We start from the raw sequence: 24960 nt of genomic DNA, 5'->3' as shown, positions 1-24960 counted from the left end.
ATCCAGGGAGCGACTTTCATCGAACATCTGGTGCTATCTTTGGAATGGAAGTGTTGCAACCGGTGCTGGAATGTGTGCGGTCCCGCTATATGCGAGGCCGTGCGCCGAATTCCTGGCATCAGAAGCCTTAGGTTCATCTTCCAGAGGCGGTGGGGCTATGACACAGCACCGGTGGTCAGGCTTCTGCACCGCAGCCGAACACTGAGGAAATTCTCATTCGAACCTCCCGGCCAATAAGCGTTAGCAGTGTTAATCACGGAGCTCTCAGAGCCGGAGCTTGCGAATAACTACGCTCTGCAGGACCTGAGCTTTTTTTACTATCGTAATGAGTGGATGAGAGAGCGCCTGACCATCCAAGACGTCCTGCACAGGAACAGAGCCTTGGCAAAGCGCGCCGCTCGCTTCGTCACCGGCTCCCGTGTGAGGTACACTGCAGAGGCCTTCGAGAGGGTCTCCGCCTCTCCAACCTTGGTAGACGAGCTCCAGTTGGCGGAGTTCGTTGAGGAAGCTCAAGCCAAGCAACTGATTGCTCGGTGCGTGCTCGGACTGCAAGACTTCACAGAGTTCATGCGCCTCGCAGGCGTAGTGCCGGACGGCGTAGAGTGCAGCGCCAGGGATGACGGGAAGACGCAACTGAGTGACTTTCCCGAACCCTGTCTACGTCACATACGGTAGTTCTTCCTCTTGAGCGACGTGCTCGTTTAACCGGAGTAGAATGATGCCGTACTGAACGTTGTTCCTGTGCCTCCTGTGATGCTCTTAGCTAGGTTTCTGCATCGTGTAAAATATCATAATCAATTCATTCGTTCTGCCAAGTACTTACATTTTTATTCCCTCACAGCGTAAGCTGTCGATAAGCTTACCAATAAAGTGGTGCCTCTCACGTACTCGGTGTTCTTTCTGTTAGACTTGTAGTTGGGCGTTCTCAAAATGAGATTGCGTACGCATCGCTCACTACGTTGCGGACGCTGTAAACGGCCCAAACACGACACCTTCAGTTAGCCGTGCCTTAGCGGCCCTCCGATTCACGTGTAAACAGTTGCGCCATCTAGCGACAAGACGTCGAAGCGCATCAAGGCTGTGTTGAAGAGTTTTTTTTTTCTGTAATTATTCGCAACATGGCTGGGTGCACTGCGCGCCTTTTTTTTTCCAAGTAGAAAAAGTATGCGAATAGAAGGAAATGTAACAAGTAACTAAAGGCTAGAGAAGTGCTTCGCCAGGTGTCGTTGCTAAAATGAAAACGCTTAGTTTAATTACGCCGAAGAGCTTTAAAATCGCCAAATTGTCATTAAATCTGGGGCTCGTAGTCGCTCAAACCTCTACATTGGGGCGAGAGTGTTCGAAATAAACGTGCATTCCACCCATTTGAAATCTTATTTTATTTTATTTGTACATACTGCACCCCTGCTGGGGCTATCGCGGGAGTGGGCATTACAGAACATCGTAGATACAGTCAAAACTATAAGACATGGTAGCAAAAATTAAAACACCGAAGTTGGAAACATAGGGGACACTACACAAATTGGTAGCGTGGGAACAGTAAGTAATATTATGAGTCAGTTATGGCACGCATAAATCTGTCTGTTGGGAGGGAACGCACTGGAGCGGGCAGTCTAGTCCAATGTTCAATGGTAGCAGGAAAGAAACTATATTCAAAAACGTTCGTGCGAGAAAAGTAAGCTGCGAGATTAAGATTATGATAATTATTGTTGACGATGGTATGGCATTCGTGGTATATCTGACGCTTGAGAGTCGGTGGTGCGTATGAGCGACACAGTGCGAAAATGTTAACGATTCTGGTTGCCGGCGAGTGGCGAGGGAAGTTATTTGCAATGATTTGAAGGCAGATGAGGGCGAAAAATCACGGCGGAATGGGCTACCGCGTCGAACAACGCAGCGACGACATGTATTTATTCGAAGCGGGCGAGCAGGGCGCCGCCATCTTGTCAACGCATCCCGTAACGTGCCCGTAGGGCGCGCACGCTATGGTTTGGTTCGATTTGGTTTAAAGGCCTACTTGACCGAAATTTTTCAAACCGTAAAAAGATTGTTTTTTTTATAGTACACCCCCGTATTATGCTACCCACAAAATATTACGCTTCAGTTTCAAGCAGTTACGGTGAAAAAGGCACGCAAAAAACGGAGTTTTCAATATCGAAACTGGAAAAACGGGGGCCATTGCCGCCCGCCGGAAGTGACGCATGTTTGAGACTAGTCCGGACGGGTTCGGAGCGTCTGCTCGTTGCGGCTCGAGCAAAGCGCTGGTACCGCGTAGCGCGTGCAGCAGTTTGTGCTATAAATACTGGTTATTCGTGCAAACACACATCTTAAAACGGATGAAACGCCCTAGCAAAAGTTTTAAACGTGTTTTATTTGCTGTAGTAGACTAGAAAAGTCGTGTCTCAACCTCAGCGAAGATGATCGCGCCGCAATGCTAGTGAGCGCTGTTTGCTGGCAGTATTCGATTACAGCTTGTGCAAAGTTCGGATATAGCGGACGAATGAAGCGTATTTAGATGGAGGCCAAGTAGAAGTGCTTATATTATAAAGTCGGCTCTTCTGAGCGGGCACGCGCGTGCCAACAGCACATGTGCGCTCTGCTGTGCGTGCAATGTGGTTGTTGTCTTGATAAAAAAAATCACCTGCCTTCTCCTTTTCCTTCTCATTTTTCTGCCCCGCCGAAAGGTATTCCTGCCTGTGCACAGAAATTTGGAACCGGTGAAATTTGGAACGCCAGTTCAATCAATAAAGACAGATGGATGTCTAAAAAGAAAGCTCAAGAAAATTAAGTGCTGCGTTAAGCGAAAGAATATGCCAGAAGCAAAATTTGTGTTGCAAAATAAATATATATTTTTCTCTTCGAGGACCGTGGCATCAGTGCGGTGCCGATGGTGGACTGGTTCATCTTTGCGCGCCTCGGTCGGGCAAGCCACTGCACGTTGCGAAATACATGCCGGTTCAAATGAACAAAAACTTATGCGTTGCGTTCATTACAGTATTTACCTAGAACCACTTAAAGCCCGTGTACTGCAAGGACGGAAAGGTTTCTCTAATCTTTTCAAACCACACAGCTGGACAGAACGACGTGGTTGCCGAACCCCAGTCGACCGTATACGCCCACCGTGCAAATTACCGTAGGCAGTGTGTTTATATTGACTAATGAAGAACATAAAATCAAAATTCTTTGCAAATGTTATCATTCAAATAACATGCGTTCAGTTCTCTGGGGTCTTGGAGACGCGCCTCGAATGGTAACGCTGAAGCTTCCTGTAATCGACCTCAAGTATGAATGGCGTGAGGCAGTAAGAAAGTCGACGTATTCAGTAACGCCCGTGTGGCCTTCCAGGATTCTCAGCCCGGCCTGCAAATCTTCGAGGCAGCAGATATACTCGGCGCACGACGGCATTATTGCGCATTGGGCAGAGCTGTACCTGCAATAAACGGGTGTGCATATGTTGATTCCTTTTCAGACGAAGCAAACCTCTCCTTAGACTTCTACCTAGTGTAAACAACGTGCCGTCAAAAGGGCGTTGCTCGATGAGCAAAGCCGTCCACTTTAACTTCTGAACCGGCTTAGCTAGCTTGTGACAAACGGTCCCCCCTCCTCTTTATTCTCCCGATTAGAGACGCCTCGAAGCCTTTCTTCTCCGAATTACAACCCGGTTCGTGGCATGCTTTGCCGATCGGGCCAGAAACACGTGCGTGCTCTGATGCATGATGCAGACCGGGACAGGTCTATTGACAAAGCCCAACCCACAAAAGGGGTTAGCGCGAGGCAGGAGCGTCAGTCACCCACCATTATCTTTTTTGAAGAAGAGAGGAGAATTCACGCTGAAGCCTGAGCTCCAGACCGTTGACACCAGCTTTCGAGGTCGGGGGTGAAGGGCAGTGCCCGAGAAGTATACATGGTGCTTTCCGGATTCTTCGTGTTCCCTTCCGCGGCCATGCACTTCGCCGACATGATGCCAGCACTTATTTTTCTCGTAGACCATCGAGCTTCGCGGTGAAAACAGCCAGAAAAGCGCCAGAAAAAGAGCTTGCAAGGGGCGCGCACTCACTTCGGAACGCCTGAAACTGGCGAGCCGGCGATTCCGGTGTCTCAATTGTGCGTCATTTCCGGTCAGGTTTGTTAGTTGTCCAGCACACCGCTAGGGGACTGCATCGTCTGCTACAGAGGTTTTTGAACGCTTCTAACTAAAATTCTAGACGCTTCACAGCCGTAATATTAAATATAAATGTTGTTAATAACATGCACACTATATCGAGCGCAAAATTAGCCGAAGTAAAGTTTCGGTCAAGTGGGCCTTTAAAGGGGTTTAACGTCCCATAGCGACTCAGGCTATGAGGGACGCCGTAGAGAAGGGCTCCGGAAATTTCGACCACCTGGGGTTCTTTAATGTGCACTGACGTCGCACTGTACACGTGCCTCTGAATAGTGGTATTCAAAATTCCTCAAGTCTGCTTTCCCGCATAACTTTGTATGCGCGCGCCACTGGCGGCGGCGCGTACAAAATGGCAAATAATAACAGCAGGACACATTTCTGTGTTGCAGGATGCAATAATACATGTTTAAATTCGCCTCGGGCAAGGTTTTAAGGATTTCCAACGCGACATTGGGAGACGGCCCACCCTTCGCGACGGGCAGCACTCGCGCGCGGTTTCTGGTCAAACAATGGACAAACCCATGTGGAAGACGCTTAATTGACTCATGCATTACCTCCTAGACAGGTTTTTGACTCATGGCAAATTCAGCAGACTCGGAGGAATGCTAATGGCTCTCTGGGAACCCTTCCCTCTTCTTGCGCCCACAATTTCCGGTCACTGACTTGGCTGTCAACATTACGTGGGCTTAAAAAGCCACGCCGAAACTCGCCCGCAGTCCCAACATAGGAAGGAGCCCAAATTTTGCGCTTTACCTTAGTTTCAGCTATGCGCAGAATCTTTGCTCGCTTTCTCTGCGCCTTGTCGTCCAGCGCCTTTTTCGACAGTAAAAGGCACGTTTTTAGGGGCAACGGCAACATACTCCTGATAAATCTTTGCCTCCACGTCTCAACGACTGAGTGATAATTTAGTACAATAACCATATATCCTAATGTCGAGGAGTCAGGGCACTTGTACTAAATGCGTAGAAATTAAACAAACCTTGCAATGAAATTCCGCTTTTTGAGTACAAGCTTTCTGCAAGAATGCTGCATGAAATAGCCGGGGTACTCCTTTTTTGCAGAATCCCAGTCAAAAAGTTTTGTTTTCCGAAGGAGTTTCAGTGCGCACAGGTGCTTCGCTGCAGCCTGCATTCTCTTCTGCTTGCAAAAGCTGGTTCATTGGACATTTCTTATGACCAAAATACTGACGCACGTGTTGTAGCGATAATGGCCTGACAGTTGCTGAAAAAAGAGAAAACATGAGTGGCAGATTACGCAATGGGCACATCATTTCAAGACGTAGTTTGAACAGGGTAGTCCACATCGATCATCGAAGGTGCGGCAAACGAGAATGTTATGAAGTCAGGTTTGCGCCGTTCGCTCAGAAACTGGAGTTTTCTAATTACCTTCAATGTTATTCCGCCTGGCCGTCTTTGAAAGTTCAGGGTAAGCCTTTCTAAATGAAGGAACACCCCAGGATTGCTGGTGGCTTGTTTTGGAGAGCGTCTCACACCGCTCCAAAAACACGGTATCGGCAGCAGCAGCAGCGTGTTTACATTTGCCTGCCTAGAAACTGCAGTTCGCGGCTACAAGCTGTCTACTGGAGGAGAGCTACATACAAAGAAATTATGTGAGAGTGCAGCGCTGACATGCATTAGATAAAAATATTTCTTAGCGTTAATTTGGTTGTTTTCGGTGGTGCAGTGATGCTTGTCTGCGCAATGCACCGGGCTGCTAATTCGCTCCCATCGCACGACACCACCTCTTTCACAGTGTGTACATGGCCTGCTTCAAAAAGCTTCGTTCCTTTCCTGACGTTCACTCCTCGAAAGAATTTTTCAGCCTCATGATTGAATAGGTCGAAATCCCGCCTCTACGAACAGCGGCAGCCGCTAGCAGACGCCATCCCTACGAAGTCGCGGGGCGAGCCTTCCTGACAGGGACGAGGAACTGGCCGCGCGGGGGAGCTGAACGCAGCCTCGACGGTGGCGGTGCCTGGCGGGTGCATTTTACGAGGAATCGGCAGGGGATTGAGAAATACTCTCAAACACGTGTGCAGCGCGACACCCCGCTGTTGCCGTCCTCCCCTGGGCTGATAATCCGGCGCGCGTAGCGACGTCCGGCCGCTTAGCCACCGGTCAAGCGCGTGTTTGCGTCTGTACAACAAAAGCAGCAATGCTGTACAGAACGCCGTCCTCTAGACATCATTGTTTTATTGCCGGTTGCGACATTTGTCAAATAAAGTAGAAAAAAAAAACGCCCCAGTATGTACGCGCAGCATGTTATGCGAAGGAAAGGTCGCAGCGCGTCTGCGATGTCTCTTTCTTCACCGCTTTCTCGCCGGTCTCGAGTTGCATTGGCAGTGGACGTAGCTGAACAAAAAGTGCCTGCGCCAACAACAGGCTTACGCATCAGCGCGCTTTGTGAATGAAATGCATACAGAAACAAACTCACTGCCTGTGCTTAATATCTGGCGCGGAACGAAGAGCACAGCCTGGCTTGCCAAAACTATACTCTGTGCATAATTTTAAGAGATGAAGCTTTTTGACGTTCTTGGCAAAGCTGTTTTAATTGAACAGTACACGATGCAAGGACAGCACAAATTTCCCACAACTTCGTTTTGGCACCTTACGTGATCGCCAACGTCGGGAGCGTGTGGGCATCGCCCCCTGAAAAAAAAATGAACATTTCGTTTGTACAAAAATACTAATTTAATTTGCACAGCACGGCATGAATGAAAGCGGGGACAAGAAATTTTACCCAACTGCAAAGTGAGCAAATATGCAGCTACGGCAACGTAAGAAGAAAAAAACACGGTATGCACGTGACGGTAAACTCTGTCATGCATTGTACTAAATTATTCGGCTGAAATCAAATCGAATGCACAGTAAAAAAGTCCACTATGCATAACCGTACCAGAGATACAACAAACGCAACGACTTGAGCAGTGCCCCTACCCGATTGAGATCGGAATTCTCAACACAGGTGCGGCGATTCGATCGGCCTGTTGGTAAGCGGTAATAGCGTTCCATTAGCGTAGCAACCTATCTACAGTATAACTGCACATTTTCTGGTATTTGTAAACCATCGAGTACTGGCCGGAGTGAAGTAGGCGAGAATGCTAATTGCTTTCAGTGAACTGGCTTGTATCGCTCGTAGTATACGAACAGTCCAGCGCGAGCGAGCGACAGGGGGGACCAAATTTCAATTTCATCGCGCGTTTCTCCGCAAACAAACATTGCAGTGATCAGACGTGGACTCGTCTCGGTCATGTACTCGATGTTGTTTCCGTAATGTTCAATTTTTGAGCGGGGGTACTCTGTCGCAAGCTCTGCATCTAAATTGTCACACTCACCATGGCCAAGCAGACACCGAAAGCGTTCATAAGAAACTGCTTCACGAAAAACTAGATATTCGGTTGCTCTCCGCGACCTTGAGTTTCAACGCATTTTTCTTTCGTTTTTCCAACATGCAACATCATACCATATTCGCCCTAGAGGCAACCGGCGACAGAAACTACACGCGCGAACTGCGAGCATGGCACTCACCGTTGCTACCGTTGCTGATCGCTCCGTCGAAGAATGGCCGCCTGCTCCCGGTTGGCTGTTGCAGTCGCTAATAGCATTGCACACACGTGTATGAACACGAGGCGAACCACCACGCACAATTTCTATGCTTGCAAGGAATAAAACAGGCGGGTGACACTTCCAGAGATCACACGCTGCTTCGTCTGCAGCCCACCGGCTGCAAATTATCAGCCCACGATGGCGTCGGCGGTAGGCGGCGCTCGAGTAAAACAAACATGGCGGCGCCCAGGTTTCGAAACTAAAATCATGTATAAAGATACAGGAGAGGCGCTTAGGTTGTGTACAGAATGTAAGAAACGTATTTTGGAAGAGGCAAACAAAAAAACTAGTCCTTCTTGCTTTGTTTCAAGTGGAAACGCGTGGTAAGTCATCTTGTCTTGGAAAACATTCTTATGCGGGAAAGCGCACTTGCGGAATTTTGAATATCCCCTATTTCGCCACCAGCGAAGTCCGACCGCCGCGGCGGGGATCGAACCCGCCTCGTCGGATCAGCAGCCGATCGCCATAACGATTGAGCAACCGCGGCGACCGCGCGCTATTGCTTATAGCGGGCACCTGTGCCAGCGAGATACAACAAGGCACGTAGTGTTCGGCTCATGCGCATTCGCTACCCACAGCATACGCTCATTTAAAAGTGTCTATCAATTGCGGTCTACCAACACGGAAAACAGCGCTGCTTCAGCACCGATTAGAGCTCTCCTCGGTCTTCTTGGCGTTTTCGAACCGTTGGCTTCAGGTGCAGCCGCAGACGGTTCGTACAGCTATCAAGCAGGCACTATCGATCCCCAGGGCTGCACAGCATGCAGCACGATGCTTATCGGCAAATTTGCCTGCAGTGTGCCTCGGTCTCTTAACGGTGCACTGAAGAGGAATATGAACTCGATGTGCACGTTCCTTGCATTCTTAGAAACTTCGAATTATTGTCCTGTGCGGCCGAATTCCCTAATTTAAATCGGATGAAACGTTCTGACTCCCGCATTTTTTTTTTAACTCACCGCTGACGGTAGGAGGAGTTAACCATCGCGTGGAGTGGCTTTCAGCCAGTCCCGTGTCGGCTCTCCGCTCTGCCATCGGCGGAGTTATGCGTAGCAATCGGCGGAAGCAAACAGTCCACGTGTATTTTTTTTTCCGTGAGGCCTAATTTGCAGCAGCCTCTGACTGGATCTATTTATTCAAGAATAGCTGAAAACAAAATAAAAGCGAAAGCCAAACCGCCAGGCGACTGCCTGAAAGGCGCCCCACGAATAAGAAAATTGCTCCTACCTCAGCGGTGAGTTGAAAAAATAAAAAAAGGCGGGAGCCGGAACGTATAGTCTGATTTAAATTAGGAAAATCGGTCGCACAAGACAATAACTCGAAGTGTCTAAGAATGCACGGAACGCGCACATCGAGATCCCGCGGTAACAAGACGAGTTCACATTCCTCTTTAATGCATCCTTTCAGCTTTGGAACGGAATGCGTTTTTATTGAAGTAAATTAGGGCACAGTGACTGGCCAGCAATTTGTAAATTATTCTAAAAACACTACACTATAAACACAAATACGCGTGTATGAGAGTAAGAAACTATGTGGGCACTTCGGCAGCCTAAAGTGCGCTAGGCGAAAGCCTTTGTCGCGCTACTTCAACTGCCAATAGGGAGTTATAGCATAACGTTACCGTGTTTACGTTACCGTTTACCGGGCTCGGTTACCGCTTACCGGGCTCGGCTAGCGACATCTGCGCATGCGCGAACATTACCGTGCCGGTTACACTTGACGGAATCTCTTTAGCGTGGCGGAGAGAGTTAGCGTTCGCTTGTAAACAAACATGGCGGCGCCCTGCTCGCCCGCTTCGGAATAAATGCGTGTCACCGCTGGATTCTTTGAGGCGATAGCTCACTCAAATGGTAGCGGTTCGCTTTTATTTCGCATACTCTTACCCATACGTTGAGGATTAAGTGACAACTAGCCCATGTTGTTGAGATAATTCAGTGATTTTCGAGACGTTAAGCCTAGCTATCCGCGTACGTAGCCAAAGTCGCCAAAGTAGCAACAACAGTAGTTTTTGTGCCAGCTACGAGGCGGGCTGCGAGACGGCCGTAGACGAGCCAATCCAAGATAGCTAGCTCGGAGAAAGTAGAGAAAGGAAGCATGGCGGCACACGCAGCGTGTTCAAGCGAGCAGGGTGCTTCTTGAAGCGAAAGTGCCGCTCAAAATCTGTGTCCTCCATGCCGTCGATGTTTAAAGGCCGTTCTACGATCGCTTTTGAGCGGATCCGCCAGACAGGCGGACTGACGGACCGAACGACCAGACGTGGCTGTAGTGGTGGCAGCTATGCCGCGAGGCATACTATATTGGCCACATGTTGATATTACGAGTGTTCAGGGCGACTGCGAACTTCTCCGCGTGCAGCAGCGGCGAGCAGCGACAGTTTCCAGAGTTGAAATCGACGCTGATGTAGTTGACAGAGCGCCTCTTCAAACCGACCCAAGCCCTACGCGTTGGCGGTGTCACGAAGTGTTTACATGGAGCTGTTTGTGGTTGCGGCAAGCGTTCCTAATTCCTGCGAGGATCATCACGCACAGCGGCGAGCAACAGCTGCTCACGGTGAACTTCTGTGCGTGCATGAGCTGCCTAGCACAGTGACTAGTGTCCGCGTAGTGAAAGTGACTGCGATCGAAGCGAGTGATTTTACGTCAAGGCAGTGAAATGTGCACCTTCGAAAGCTCACTACGCACGCCGTGCTTTCCGAATGCTGAAATGAACGTGGCGTTGTGCAGCTAGTCGCATTCGTTGCGATGGTTGCAGTGATCGCGACCGAGTTGCTGGCTACGCATTCGTTACCATTTTGTTCGCGATTCGTGTTGGCACTGTGCTTGAGAATTGCCGTGTGTGCGACGTGACGCGACGCGAGCTTGGCTGCACGGCCGTAGGACTTTTGCGGCGACAACAGCGATGTCGCCATCCTTCTGCGCTTTGGTGCTCCAATCAGTACGTTTTGTGATGATGGGTGCTCGGGTTACGACTCGCCGGAGAAACTGTGTAACCTGTGTGAAAACATCGGTGCAGTGCAAATGTATCTTCGGGAGTGTCATTTCTTTTTATTGCCTGCCGGCTGTGCGCACATTTGCCTGCAATAAACATATCGGCGTGATGAATGGGTGACTGAAGACTACCTCTAGCCATTTCGGTTTAGATTGTAACAACATGGTATTACGCGATTACAAACAAGAATCATTGCCGCTTTTGAATCACGACTGATTGACAGTGTACAAATCTCTAATATGTGCCAAATCATAAGTCTGTTTTTCATGAGCATTTCAATTGATGTAGCGCGGAAAAAAAAAGTGTAGCAGCAGCTTATGCAATCAAAACTGTCCACAGAGCAAGTTGAGCATAACGAGTCTTGATGGAAAAGATGAAAAAAAATATTGAGAAAACCTTTGCCATTGTTTTTTTTCTCTTTTTGCTTAGTGTTAAGTCAATATTGACAAACGCTTGGCTGTATTTAGTTTAAGTGGGATGTTGGTTTCCACTGCAATCAGAAAAATACAGTGGTCTTGAAGCACTTCATAGGCAATGACAGTGTCTGTTGTTGATTTTGCTCATGGTCCTTTTCGATCCGGAGATCAGTGGTATGAAACTGGATGTATTCGCAATGCTATTGTTGCAGAGCTGCTCGCGAAATGGGCCTTATTGGTGTTAAGCGGTTGTTCAGCGGCGCTTCCTGGGTCAGCCGCAGCAGTTTGTTTAACAAGACATTCTCGAAGCTTTGAGAAGATCTCGTCGATGCACTTGCATATGTCTATCTGCTACCACCTTCATTTGCCTGTGACTGCTTGCTACAGACATGACTACTGGCAGACTGCAAAATAAGCCCTGTGGAGCTGGTAAAGCTACGCTAGGAACAAAGACGATGGTAACAACATCACTGCACAGGGTAGCAATTCTTGCTCTGTCGTCGTCCCTTAGCACAGTTTCCACATGCCAACTGGCCACCGGTGCACCCCACAGTACGCTATGATCAAGTTCTGTGAAATTTACAGAAAGCAACAACAAGAAAAGAAGCAGGTTGTATAGGCATATCTATTGCATGCTGTACAGATAGCTTCCTGCCTTATTATAGCCTGGCCCCTCTGTTTTTAACCCTTCATCACCCAGCACCTATGGCCCTATTTGTGTTATTGGCATGTGCTGCAAATCACCAAACACATTTCATATTCTTGACCCTGCTAGATTGCTTTGGCCCATTAAGTTTTTTCATCCCAATCGGCCAGCTTTTAGAAAACATTTCTGCAATAGCCAACTTTTTCTTGTTCTTCACGACCTGCACCTTGACTGCAACATCCCCCATGATGCTTTTGTTGTTTGCTTTGAAAAAGCATGCGATTCCCTTATTTATGTAAGGCTGGTTTTCTCGTGCTTTAACTTGCATCCAATAGCTCTAAACTGGATCCAAGCTTAAACAGCCAGCCTTCGGCAGATTTCCCTTGCCAATTCTTATGCGTCCTGCCTTTTCCTGCAATCTCGGACGTCCGCCAAGGCACTCCTTTGGGCCTCAGCTTTTTATTACTTGCATTATTACCGTCCCTTCAGTGTTTTGTCACATGCCTTTACTGACAGCCATATGGGGTCTGCCATATTGCAATCAATACCAGCATTTCAGTTCTCCAAAACAACAATTAGCATGCCCTGCGTTGGCCTGTTTGCTAATGTTACTAAGAATGCACTAATATTGTTTTTTTATTGTCAGCATTACATTTTGCCAACTTATAAGGCCTTCCGATAAAGGTATATTCACTGTATACTGGTTCAAATACCTAATAATCCTCATACAGACACCCACAACCCAAGATATTTACATTCGACGTGTCCTTAGTATCACCGTCTTCCAAGTTGCTTGTGTTCAAATCCCCTGTGTGGCATCAGCTTGTGTATTCGAATGGCACATGCCACAAAATCTAACTTAACTAGAATCCTGGAATGAGTTCAGACCTGAGGCACTTGTTTTATTCTCTCAGACTATTTTTGAAGTTCCAGTGTAACAACACTAAAAGTGAATCTTCAAATTTCTGCATGCCGTGCAGAAACTGCAGATTTTTTATAACTGTTTATTGTCACATAACCAACTAATCTGTTCTGAGTCATGGTTCCTTCTGCACTAGTCGCACAAACAGTGTTGTGCCTCAGTTAGCGCATGCCACTGCATTTCAAGATTCATTTTTGTTTTTGCCACAAAAGGCTGGAATGGCCTTCCAACTCTCAGGGCTTACTAACCTCTTGTCCTTTGAGCTAGTCACTGCAGTAATCCATGCAGTAAATGATGGTGTTCATCCTCTGATTTAGGTAGATCCCCCAGGTGAAGATTTGTGATAAGGGAGTAATTACTCATTAGCATCCACTCAAGTGAAGCCATAAGGCTACAAAGAAAACCTACAAAGTTTTCCTTTGTAGCGGTATGGCTGTACTTGGATGCTAATGGTTAATTACTTCTTATTAGTATAAATTAGTACTGTTCAGGTATAATAAATGTTAAAATAAGTTATTGTAATAAAGTGCTTAGCCGCTTGCTCAGCTCAGGAAACCAATACAAAGCTATCTTATGTGTAAGAACTATCCTCACAATTTATTTCAAGTAATATTGGGGCAGATTTACACAACAGTTTTGTCGGACGGTACACAGTTGCATTTAGGCTAACTTGCACACTGCACAAGCTAGGTCTAGCCAGCTAAACTCGTGCACTGAAAAGCTAAGCATGCATTACTGTGCCTATCTGTGTCAGTCTTTCCTTGGCGCTTCTCTCTTATCGTATCTTCAGCTAAGCAAGACATCGACTTCATAACATGGCTCAGTGAGAATGCTGCAAATGCATACAATGCATGTGACTTTTATATATTCAGGATAGTGTTTACAGGACTGCTGGTTCATCTTAAACACAAAAGCCGTCAACTTCAAGTTGCAGTATAGAGATGCAAGAAACGACAAAAGCCATCACTGCTATTCTGTTTTTATTCGGCATTCTTCGGCCTAACTTCATATTGCTATTTTCCATATTTCTGTTGCCTGTCAACGCCTCAGTTAATTTCTTTTTTTGAAAGCAAACTGGCAGTGATATAGGTATATTTTGCTGAACATGTTGATAGTCAGCAACTAATAGCACTCTAAAATTCAGCATATGTTAAGTGGTATGAACATCACTTAACAGTTAGCAATGTTCACTTTTGCTTGCTACCTTGGGAAGTGGTCATCGTTACATTCAGCCATTCTACATTTTACTGATCAGTTAAAATAACTTTACACATTGCTTCAAGGCTGTATCAGAGAACCTGTCACATACTTAAACGGCTTATTTGTAATTTCATTTTATAGCACGACATCACAGCTCCCTTATTGCAAAATCCAATTTTACAAATTCTACTTGAGGTGTTTGTGTTTGCTCGAGATAACCTGACAGTATGGCCATCGTACCTTGTTCCCCTGACTATACAAGTATCAGCCTAAGCCGGGAGCCGTCGCCATGTAAACCCTCCAAATTGGTTCTTGCATTTACTGAACATGTAATTCAGTTTACTGGCTCTGACATTTCATTATATTTATATTAATGAGAATGGCATGCACAGACTTCTATGCAATACGAAGGCACCAACTTTGTTTTACATTCACAGCGACATTTGAGAATGCTTTGGAGTGCACAGAGTATATGCCAGCTTGTTTTGTACATGGCAACAATTGCATGGCCTTCAGCAGAACTTCCCATAGTTGTTTTCAACACTGCATTCTGGCTTGTGCAACTGCATCATGAGCTAAGGAAGGAATGTTAAACCACAACTTGATGGCCCGCTGTCACTGTGCAAAACAAAGCCATGCCCTTTTAGCCCAGTGATGCTGTGAGCCACAGAGTGCTATTTCTATGTTGGCTTTAATAATGGCGTGAAAAACATGAAAAAAATAAATCATTATTGTTGCATTTTCACTGTTCTGTGAAATGCATAACTGCTTTAATTACAACTGATTTTACCTGTTCCAATTAGCTGGAAACATAACTTCTCATGTCCATTAGCATTTGTGTTTGACAGCAGTGTTGTGCTAAGTTGTGAACGTTAAACGCATGCACAATTAACACACACCCCCACACGCACGCACGCACCTTATATATTGAATAGGTAAGCATGTCTTTTGCAGTAACAGTATAGTTAGCCAAGGAGAAGGCCGTTTACATATTACAGTGACTGTGCAAATTGCTTGGGAAATGCTGCAAGTGCAATTATTTTTTTTCTCTGTCAGGAATTCAAAAACACTGAAGTGTGCTATTTTGAATAACTGACTAAAAATTTTAAGTATGCAGTCGTAACTATTTTAAAAAGTGGGATTATGCCGATAGTAATTACGGACGGTTGTTAGCAGCCTGTACTGCAGTGTGGCCCGATCGAGAATTCGCAGAAAGAATCGCGTCGTCGCAGCGAAATCGTCAGGTCAGCGTAACTTTCAGAGCAAGCAGCATTCTGTTATTTTGGGGCCGGAAATCACGGTCCGTTGTGAGAACGTATCGTCGAACGGGGACGCGATGTGACGCGTTTTTCAATCTCTTGGGTAGAAATGATCCACACACGTATCGTTTCCGAAGGCATCGCTTCAGATGAGCAGACTGGCCTTCGATCTTGCAAACTTTTGTCGAGAATTGTTTCGCGGCCGTCAGGGTCGTCTGAACCGAGATTTGTGCCGTTCCAGCCCGAATCACAGCCGACCACGAGTCTACCTTCGACGAAAATCCCGCAGGATCTTGAATACGCCGCATTTAATACGCAGATACCTACCGCAAGATATCTGCGTGTTTCGCTAAAAACACATGCCTGTACCGCTGCAGGCGATTAGGCGGGCGGCACTGCCGGGAGCGCCAATCGGAACGTTCGAACCATGCGTCTCGTCCGCCAGCAGCAAAAGTGATCGTACAACACCATTCCGCCCCACGCCCGAGCGGAGGCTGAAAGCGAGCGGTTCGCTCGCTGGCGGATCCGCCTGAAAAACGATCGTACAACGGCCTTAAGAGGCCACGCGCCGCCAGATCTCGGCGCGGCTCCGGCTCCAGGAGGGAAACGTATGCATACATATCTTCAATCTCCCTCCACGATAGATCCCCAAGTATGAGGGGGTCACTCAAAACACTGTAGCAGGCCATGACTTCCAATCGTACGGACAAAGCGGTAGAACACTGCTCCCAACCACACAAATGAAACGAAAAGATGAAAACTACAGACGTCGGCTAGGCCTACGGGATTGACTAGGTGCTGGCTACGGCTTAAGCTGGTTAGCTTCACGAGTGCACTTGAAAAGCCGCTCGGCCTGTAACGTAGTATGTACTTAATAAGCTCATATAAATATTATTACCATCTATGCAGGATCTAACTAAGAAATTCTTTCAATACGCGCGTAGTTATGCTTGCTATCATCATCAGTCTTTACGTTACGGTAACTTGATACGGGAGTGACGCTACGCTAAAACACTTTCCGTGTTTTGGAACGCTAATCGGAAAGTCCGGCGTACGGTAACACGGTAAACGGTAACGTAAACACGGTAACGATATGCTATATCTCTCTAATAACTGCTTATGTTTGTTACGGCTGCACCTCTTGGGAGCCATCCTCCTCCATTGGAGCGCGCGGCTTAGGCAGTCCCTACACAAGGCATTCCTTTTGGCTCCCTACAGAGCCGCGTTCGTCAGAAGTGTCCACTTGCTCGCAAGAATGCGACGGGGATCGTAAGGAACGTGCTTCTCCACGGCGGCCGCATCCGCCAGGCGACGGTGGCCACGGCAGAATTCCCGTTTGTATGCGCCCGCCTGCAATACGCCTTACCACGGCAGACAGCATTGCAATGAAAGGAAACGCTCTTTTTTGCACTTTGCAAACGACGTTTCCAAGAACGAAAGGCACAAAAGCGGTGAATCACGGCAAAGCGCCACTTTGGTTGATGGGGTGTCTCCAGGAAATTCGGCCGGCCGGCGAACAGGGCTTACCGGATCCACGAACGCTGTTTGTTTATTCTTCGGGTCCCCGAAAGCTGAGATGCCGAGGCAACGCCCCAGCAACCTGTCTCGTTTCTCTGCCGTTCGTGCAGTGTGACAAGAATTTGTGGGACGAGTTGGTTAGGTTAGGTTGACGGCTCGCTTGTGAACGTGTTTGGGTGATGTCATTGTTGTGTTCTCACAGTGTGACGCGGGCTTAAGGCACCGTGAGGAGGCTTCCTTTTTAAATATTTCCCACATGTTCTCTATGGGGTTCTGGTAGACCCTTTAGGTGTCTACGACAGCTGACGCACGGCGTAGCGCTCCAGGAGGTCGCTCACAGCGCGCGCTTTGTGCACGGGGCTGCGGTCGTGCTGGAAGATGTAGCAGCCATCCTTGAGTGGCCCGTCCAGGGCGAAGGGATTCAACTGCCCAGTCATGATTTCGCAGTACCTCGGCCAGTCCAACGAGCCCTCGGTCTGCAAGAGTGGGCCGAGGCCGTCCGTGACATCTGGCTATTTCTACGAGTTACGCGCACTTGAGAAGTTGCTTTGCCTGCAAGCGTCTCGACAGCGCATGTGCATGTATTTTATCGCAATGTTGCCAGAATTCGTTCGGCCACAGTGGTCAGGTAAGAGCATTTTCGAAATTCTGAAAACTGATATGGATATTACTGTGGGATACAGGCATCCCAGTATTGTTAACCAGCCTGCTAGTCCTAGGATTGTTACTGTATTGTTAAACAGCAAGCACATCTTAGCTGTAATGCACTACACCGCTTACAGTGCTATGTCGAAAAAAAATGCTCTTTTCACTTAAAAAGCCCATTTTTAAAAAATTGGGTTAAGTCTCAGGTGAAACATACTGTATATCCACAGTGCAGCGATGCTGTAGCGCGTACACGCATGAACCCGTGAGCTGGAATGCCGCAGCGTGCTGAACGGCGCTTGTATGCTCAGGAGGAAAATATAAACGCAAACAAGGCTGCCGAGTCACGAGCACGTCATGCATTCCAAAACCACGCGTGTGGCGATCGGTTCAAGCAATTTATCCTTGCGCCGAGCCTCTGATTTATCCTAGCGCGCGGGGCACGGATAAATCAGCGGAGTCAGCGGGATAATGTAATCGCCGCTCCACTAAAACAGTCGCGAAACTCTGCTCCCTGCATGCGGGAGCACGCATGGCAACACTAATCAATCCTAGGGAGCCTGTAGTCTCCTAGGTACAGTCAGGCCGGAATGAAACGCGAACAGAGCATGTCAAGAAAACAAAATATTTTACCTGCCTACTTTCAGCTGAAGTGTACAACTAGCCTGATTCATGTGTCTGGGTAAAGGGCCTACTGAAATGCATAATCGAAAATAGTTTGTAAAGGAATATCTCGCTGCAAAGCAGAAATGTATGACATATGCGTGTTCGCGTTTCATTCCGGCCTGACTGTACATGTAGGCTCCCAGCGTATATGTAGGTTCTCTAATTGGATGGATGGATGGAAGATAGGAGCGCCCCCTTTGAAACGGGGGGAGGGGAGGTGGAAAAGGGGTGAGGGGTTTCGGCTTATCTTTCTTTAGTTTTGTTTAAATGTGTTGTATATTATAAAATTTTTCCATTTTCTTTAAATACTGCCGCAACCCATTACTGGCGCCGCCTAGTAGTCGCGCTCAGGAGGCTGGCACGCGCTCTTCTTCGCCCGAGAGCTCGCTCGCGAGTCGGTTAGCCGGCCGGCCCGGGCCGCGTATTCGCCAACTGCAGCCTGTACAGCCACAAGGCTTGAAACCACGGTGAATTGATCACGGTGACTGAAGATTGTCACAACGTCTTACCTAAAAGGGATAATAAATCCTCTTAAACGGCGTTATATGCCACTAAGCATCACGATTTGCGACCTAAAAGAGAAAAACTGAAAAAAAATGAAATTAAAAAAACAATAAAACTACAGTACAGAGAGCGGGGTCGAACGGCCGACCTTCCATACGCAACACGAGCCTTTAATCCACTGCGCCATAGCAGCGATGTCAAGTCGTCGTTCTGAATGAATATTTATAACCAGCCTTGATGTGGCTGCTACCTGCCGGTGGGCGGCGCTGTCATCGCTGGCTGTACCGGCTGCATTTGGCGAACACGCGGCCGGGCCGTTTCCGCTGGTGCTGGGGCGTTGTGGCAAATATAAACCTGCCTACCTGCTTCTGTGACATTTTGGTGGAGCTTGCTGGGTACATCCCATGTCCGAAGAGCTTTTGGGTGCCTCCGAAGCCCCGCTACACACAGTGGACACACCTGTGCACAAGGCCAGCCGCCGCTTGAGAGGCTTAGCCCCCGAGTGTGGTCCCCTTCTCTCCTTACCGCGAACCATGACGACTACAGAGGCAAGCCAGCCAATTCACCTTCCAGTGAGTGCCCAGCCGCTGTTCTTCCATGCTCCGCGTATGCCCACTCCGTTCCATGGCGACAAATTTGAGGATGTTGAGGACTGGTTGACCAACTACGACCGGGTCGCTGCGTTTAATGCGTGGCACGAGGAGCGGAAGTTGCGGAACATTTATTTTTAACTTGAAGACGCCGCCAAGATGTGGTTCGAAAACCACGAGACTACCATTACCACCTGGCAAGATTGCCGGCAAAAGCTACTCAGCACATTCGGCAACGACGCAAGAAAAGAGATGGCTGAACTGGCTCTACAGTCCCAAGCGCAGCGGCCCAATGAGAGCGTCGCCATGTTCGTAGAAGAAATGACTCGGCTTTTCAACCGCGCGGATCCGTCCATGTCGGAGGCAAAGAAGGTGCGCCATCTGATGCGTGGCGTTAAAGAACAGATCTTCGTCGGCCTTGTACGTGACCCTCCATGTACTGTGGCTGATTTTAAGAAGGAGGCGACAAGCATGGAGCGTGCCCTTCAACAGTGATTCGTACAATTTGATCGTTCTGCGAACATCACTGCTGTGGACTTCCGCTTGCCGATGAACGGCAACGAGAGTGGCACCCTTCGCGAGCTTGTCCGAAGCATCGTACGTGAACAACTGCAAAAACTGCCCTTTCCCGATCAACACCCGCGTGTTGGAGGCATCTCGGATGCTATACGTGAAGAGCTGCGGCAAGCAGTGCCATCAATGCCATCCCCCCAGCCGCCTGCGCCGCACGTCATGTCCTACAGCGACGCGTTGCGTACCCCTGCGCCAGCACTGCCAGCACTGCCCTATAGGCCCGCTCCTCTCGTCCGTCCTGCACCCCGACATCCAGCTCCGGCTGATGCGCCGGACACTCGACCGCCCGTTCGCAAAGCACACGTGTGGCGTACGCCGAACAATCTACCTCTGTGCTTCCACTGCGGCGAAGCCGGACACGTACTGCGCCACTGTCCATACCGTCAGATGGGCTTGCGCGGATTCTCACCTGATGCCCCTCGGCCGCGCTATGGTGAACGACCTCGGGACATCGACCAGTACCTCAGCGCCACCGTCCCACCTGCATCCCCACAGCATCGCCTGTCCAGGTCGCCATCGCCGCGACAGTTTTCCCCCAACCGGCGTACTTCCTTCAGGCAGTCCCCAAGTCCGCGCCGGGAAAACTGAGGACGGCGACTCTCCGAGGTAGAGCCGCCGCCGATGAGCACAACGACCAACATCCTCCGTTCGCCGATTCGATCAAACATTCCGACCTCCGACCCCCCGAACCGACCAGCAGTCCGACCACTTTCCGACATTCGCCGCAGTTTTGCTCCGACGCCTCCAATCGACCCACCGAACGGCCAACGAGTCCGACGACCTCCCGACGACCACAGAAGCTTACCTTCGACGCCGCAATTCGACGCACTGAACGACCCGACGACCACAGAAGCTTACCTTCGACGCCGCAATTCGACGCACTGAACGACGCGTTAGTCCGACGATCCGCGATACGGCGCACTTCGTCGGCGGTGAGCTTCTTTCCGCTGAGATACCGATCGTCGTTGACAACCACCATACGACTGCCCTCTTAGATTCCGGCGCTGATTTTTGCGTTATGAGTCGTGGACTTGCTACAATCCTAGGCAAAGTCCTGACTCCTTGGCACGGCGCGCCGATAAGGACAGCCGGAGGGTATGTACTGACGCCGCTAGGCGTGTGCTCCGCTCGAGTCGAGATTCGCCACGTAACTTTCTCTTGTTGCTTTGCTGTGCTGGCGGAGTGCTCCAAGAACCTGATCCTCGGTCTTGATTTTCTTCGAGAAAATGGCGCCATCATCGACCTCCGTGACCTCATGGTGACTTTTTCGACCCAGCGCGCAGTTTCCGACGACTACACAGCAGAGGCCAGTTTTCCGGGTATGCGATGATCATGTCACACTACCTCCACGCACCAGCATGTTTGTTACAGTGCACTGCAACAACCCTCCCGCCCTTCAAGGCCTCGCGGAAATGAATGTGAATTTATTGTTGAGCCTACAAGTCTGCGTCGCTCGTGGGGTCTTTTCCTTGAGTAATAAGCGAACTGAACTGCTTTTAACGAACTTTAGCGCCGAATACCGCCATTTACCGCAAGGGGCAGCCATTGCTTACTTTCATGAAGTCGGCGAGCCCTCAGCCCACTGCGCCCTATCGTTGCTAAACAAGAACCCTCCCGAGAGCACTGGCCATACAGTTCGAACTGACGTGAATCCTGCTTTGCCTTTTGACCGGAAACGCCGCCTTCAAGCAATTCTTGACTCTTACCATGACTGCTTTGCCGTCACGTCCAAGGTGAGACAGACGTCAGTAGCAAAGCATCGCATTATAGTTGACCCCACCGAACGCCCTATCCGCCAACACCCCTACCGAGTATCGACTAAGGAACGCGAGGCTATTCGGGCGCAAGTTGATGAAATGCTTCGCGATGATGTGATCCAACCGTCCACAAGCCCATGGGCCTCGCCTGATGTCCTGGTCGCTAAAAAGGATGGAACACTCAGATTCTGCGTCGACTACAGGAGGCTCAACAAAATTACAAAAAAAAGACGTCTACCCACTGCCTCGAATCGACGACTCGTTCGACCGACTCCGCCATACCCGATACTTTTCATCGCTCGATCTACGCAGTGGCTATTGGCAGATCGAAGTCAATGAACGTGATCGTGAAAAGACGGCGTTCATTGCTCCTGACGGCCTCTACGAATTTAAGGTGCTTCCCTTTGGTTTGGGCTTCGCCCCCGCGACCTTCCAAAGAATGATGGACACTGTCCTAGCCGGCCTCAAATGGCAGACGTGCCTCGTCTACCTTGACGACGTCGTCATTTTCTCTGCGACTTACGACGAGCATCTCAAGCGCTTGACGGCCGTCCTAAATGCCATCTGCGCGGCCGGCCTCTAACTCAAACCGGAAAAATGCCACTTTGCGTTCCAACAGCTGAAGTTTCTGGGCCATGTCGTCAGCGCTGAAGGTATTAGTCCTGATCCATAGAAGACGGCTGCCGTAGCTGCTTTCCCGACTCCTACTGATAAAAGTTCGGTTCGACGGTTTTTGGGCCTCTGTGCTAAAAAACCACTGACTCGTCTAACAAAGGACGACCAACCTTTCATCTGGGCCGACGAGCAGCAAAGGGCTTTTGAGGAGCTTCGCACACGCCTTCAAACAACGCCCATACTTGGCCACTTCGACGAGGAGGCGGATACAGCATTGCATACCGACGCCAGTAATGTTGGCCTCGGAGCAGTTCTCGTTCACTGGCAAGATGGTGCTGAGCGGGTCATTGCTTACGCCAGTCCCACCCTCTCTCGTGCCGAAGAGAATTAATTATTCTACTACCGAAAAGTAGTGCCTTGCAATTGTGTGGGCGGTGACAAAATTTCGGCCGTATTTGTATGGTCGGCCGTTTAGAGTGGTCAGTGATCACCACTCTCTCTGCTGGCTAGCAAATCTTAAAGATCCTTCTGGCCGGTTAGCCCGCTGGAGTCTCCGCTTGCAGGAGTTCGACGTCACTATTGTGTGCAAGTCCGGCAAGAAACACAGTGACGCTGACTGTCTATCCCGAGCCTCTATCCCGTGTTCTTCACTTGAGATGAATCCGTTTTTCTCGGCGCTCTCACGACGCCTGATCTCGCTCAACAACAGCGAGCTGCGGCCCCTCATCGATTACCTCGAGGGAACCGTCTCATCGCCACCTCACCTTTTTACGCGTGGCCTGTCGTCGTTCTGCTTGCGGGACGGCGTCCTTTACAAGAAAAACTACGCATCCGCAGGCATTCAGTACCTGCTGGTGGTCCCAACGCCGCTCCGTCCCGACGTTTTGCAGGCATGCCACGACGAGCTTTCTGCCGGCCATCTTGGTTTCTCACGGACCTTGGCTCGCGTACGACAAATGTACTACTGGCCCAAGCTTGCTGCTATTGTCCAGCGCTATGTTAAGACGTGCCGTGATTGCCAACGTCGGAAGACGCCGCCTGTAAAGCCGCCCGGACTGCTGCAGCCTATTGGTCCTCCTCGAGTGCCCTTTCTCCAAGTCGGTATGGACTTGCTCGGGCCGTTTCCTACGTCATCATTGGGCAACCGCTACATTATAGTCGCCACTGATTACCTCACCCGCTATTGTGAAACCAAAGCTCTTCCCAGCGGCACTTCTACTGATATTGCGAACTTTTTCATCTTTAACCTAGTCCTTCGTCATGGTGCCCCTGCGGTCGTTTTAACTGACAGAGGCACTGCATTTACATCAGCTCTAACCCAGGAAGTTATGCGGCTCAGTGACACTTGTCATCGCAGGACAACAGCTTACCATCCTCAGACGAATGGCCTTACTGAGCGACTCAGTAAGACCATCGCCGATATGCTTTCAATGTACGTCGACGAAGACCATAAGAACTGGGACCAGGTACTACCGTATGCAACATTTGCGTATAATACCGCAGTCCAGGAAACGACCCGCTTCACACCGTTTCGTTTGGTGTACGGTCGCGAAGCCGTTGCCATGCTGGATGCAATGTTACTTCCCGATGTCGCCCTCCCATCAGTTGCCGGCGCTGACCAATTCGTCCAGCACGCTGAGGCCGCCCGTCAGCTAGCTCGAATGAGACTCCGGACGCAGCAGGTTAAAGACGCTCAACGCTATAACCTTCGTCACAGGGAGGTAATTTACAACCCTGGCGATCAGGTCTGGTTGTGGGTTCCTGTTCGCCAGCGGGGTCGCTCCGAGAAGCTTCTGCGCCGCTACTTCGGCCCGTACGAAGTGCTGCGCAAACTCAGCGACGTCACCTACGAAGTGATTCCCCAAGGAACTGTTCGTACGTCCCGACGGCAACCACAGTCGGAAGTCGTACACGTTGTCCGGATGAAGCCCTTCCACGCCCGCTAGGCCAAGCCTACGCAGCAGACCTCGCCACGCAGCATCGGGACGATGCTTTTTCCACCGGGAGGGGTAATGCCGCAACCCATTACTGGCGCCGCCTAGTAGTCGCGCTCAGGAGGCTGGCACGCGCTCTCCGCCCGAGAGCTCGCTCGCAAGTCGGTTAGCCGGCCGGGCCGTTTCCGCTGGTGCTGGGGCGTTGTGGCAAATATAAACCTGCCTACCTGCTTCTGTGACAATACGTTTTCCAACACTTCTAACCTTATGTCTGCTCTCTGCATTTTAGCCACGAGTCTTCCAATCGCTTTTTGCTAACTTCCACCGCTGATTTGTTTGCATTGCCATTGTTACCTGTAATCCCTAGGGTTTCAGGTAGAGTGGCTGTGGCTACATCGACATCCGGATGGATACCATCACATTTGAGTATGAGGTGTTCAATTCTTTCTACAGATTTACCTCACACAGCGCATCTGTAATTTTCCTTGTTAAATCTCTTGTTGTAGCTGCGCGTTCTAAGACACCCTGACCTAGCTTCAAAGAGAAGGGCACTGCCTCTTGAGTTATTATGGAACGATTCCTTCCTGATCTGCTTTTTCCAGTATCGATATGGCATTCTTCTTCCATTCATGCATGGAGCGCCGCCTAGTCCATGGGAGAAAGAAATGCAATCTACAATGGGGATGTCTTTCTTTCCTCCTGTTTCCTGTTCCGCGAAGGGGGAGAACGGACGAGCTCGCTCCCTCGGGGGTCATCCACCCTAGCCATGCTCATACCTAGAGAGCGTTGCACGTGGGGCTTCCTCCTCGCACACCAGAGCTTTCTGCCCTCTCTTTCCCCTTTGTTTGGTCTTCGGAGGCCTCTCTCCACACGCGCTTCCACGCCAGTTCTGCGCGGACAGCCAGTCGGTGTTTAGTGCCGCCCGCAGTGACGCGACATCGCAGCGTCGCTCGCACGTGGACT

The 24960-nt window shown here is 49.5% G+C and overlaps 1 protein-coding gene across 1 annotated transcript in view; it reads left to right on the top strand.

Moving 5' to 3' along the window:
* The first annotated feature begins 333 nt into the window (after positions 1-333).
* The window catches only part of LOC149327442 (uncharacterized), a 52052-nt gene continuing 27425 nt past the window's right edge, over positions 334-24960 (top strand). The window contains exon 1 of the mRNA XM_089564882.1: positions 334-637. Within this exon, the coding sequence (XP_089421008.1) occupies positions 334-637 (304 nt within the window). The remainder of the gene's footprint in view (positions 638-24960) is intronic.

This window comes from Amblyomma mixtum, chromosome 10 (genome assembly GCF_055824585.1).
Source record: "Amblyomma mixtum isolate Tamu chromosome 10, ASM5582458v1, whole genome shotgun sequence".
Lineage (NCBI taxonomy): Eukaryota > Metazoa > Arthropoda > Arachnida > Ixodida > Ixodidae > Amblyomma > Amblyomma mixtum.
This window is presented reverse-complemented; position numbering and strand designations above follow the sequence as displayed.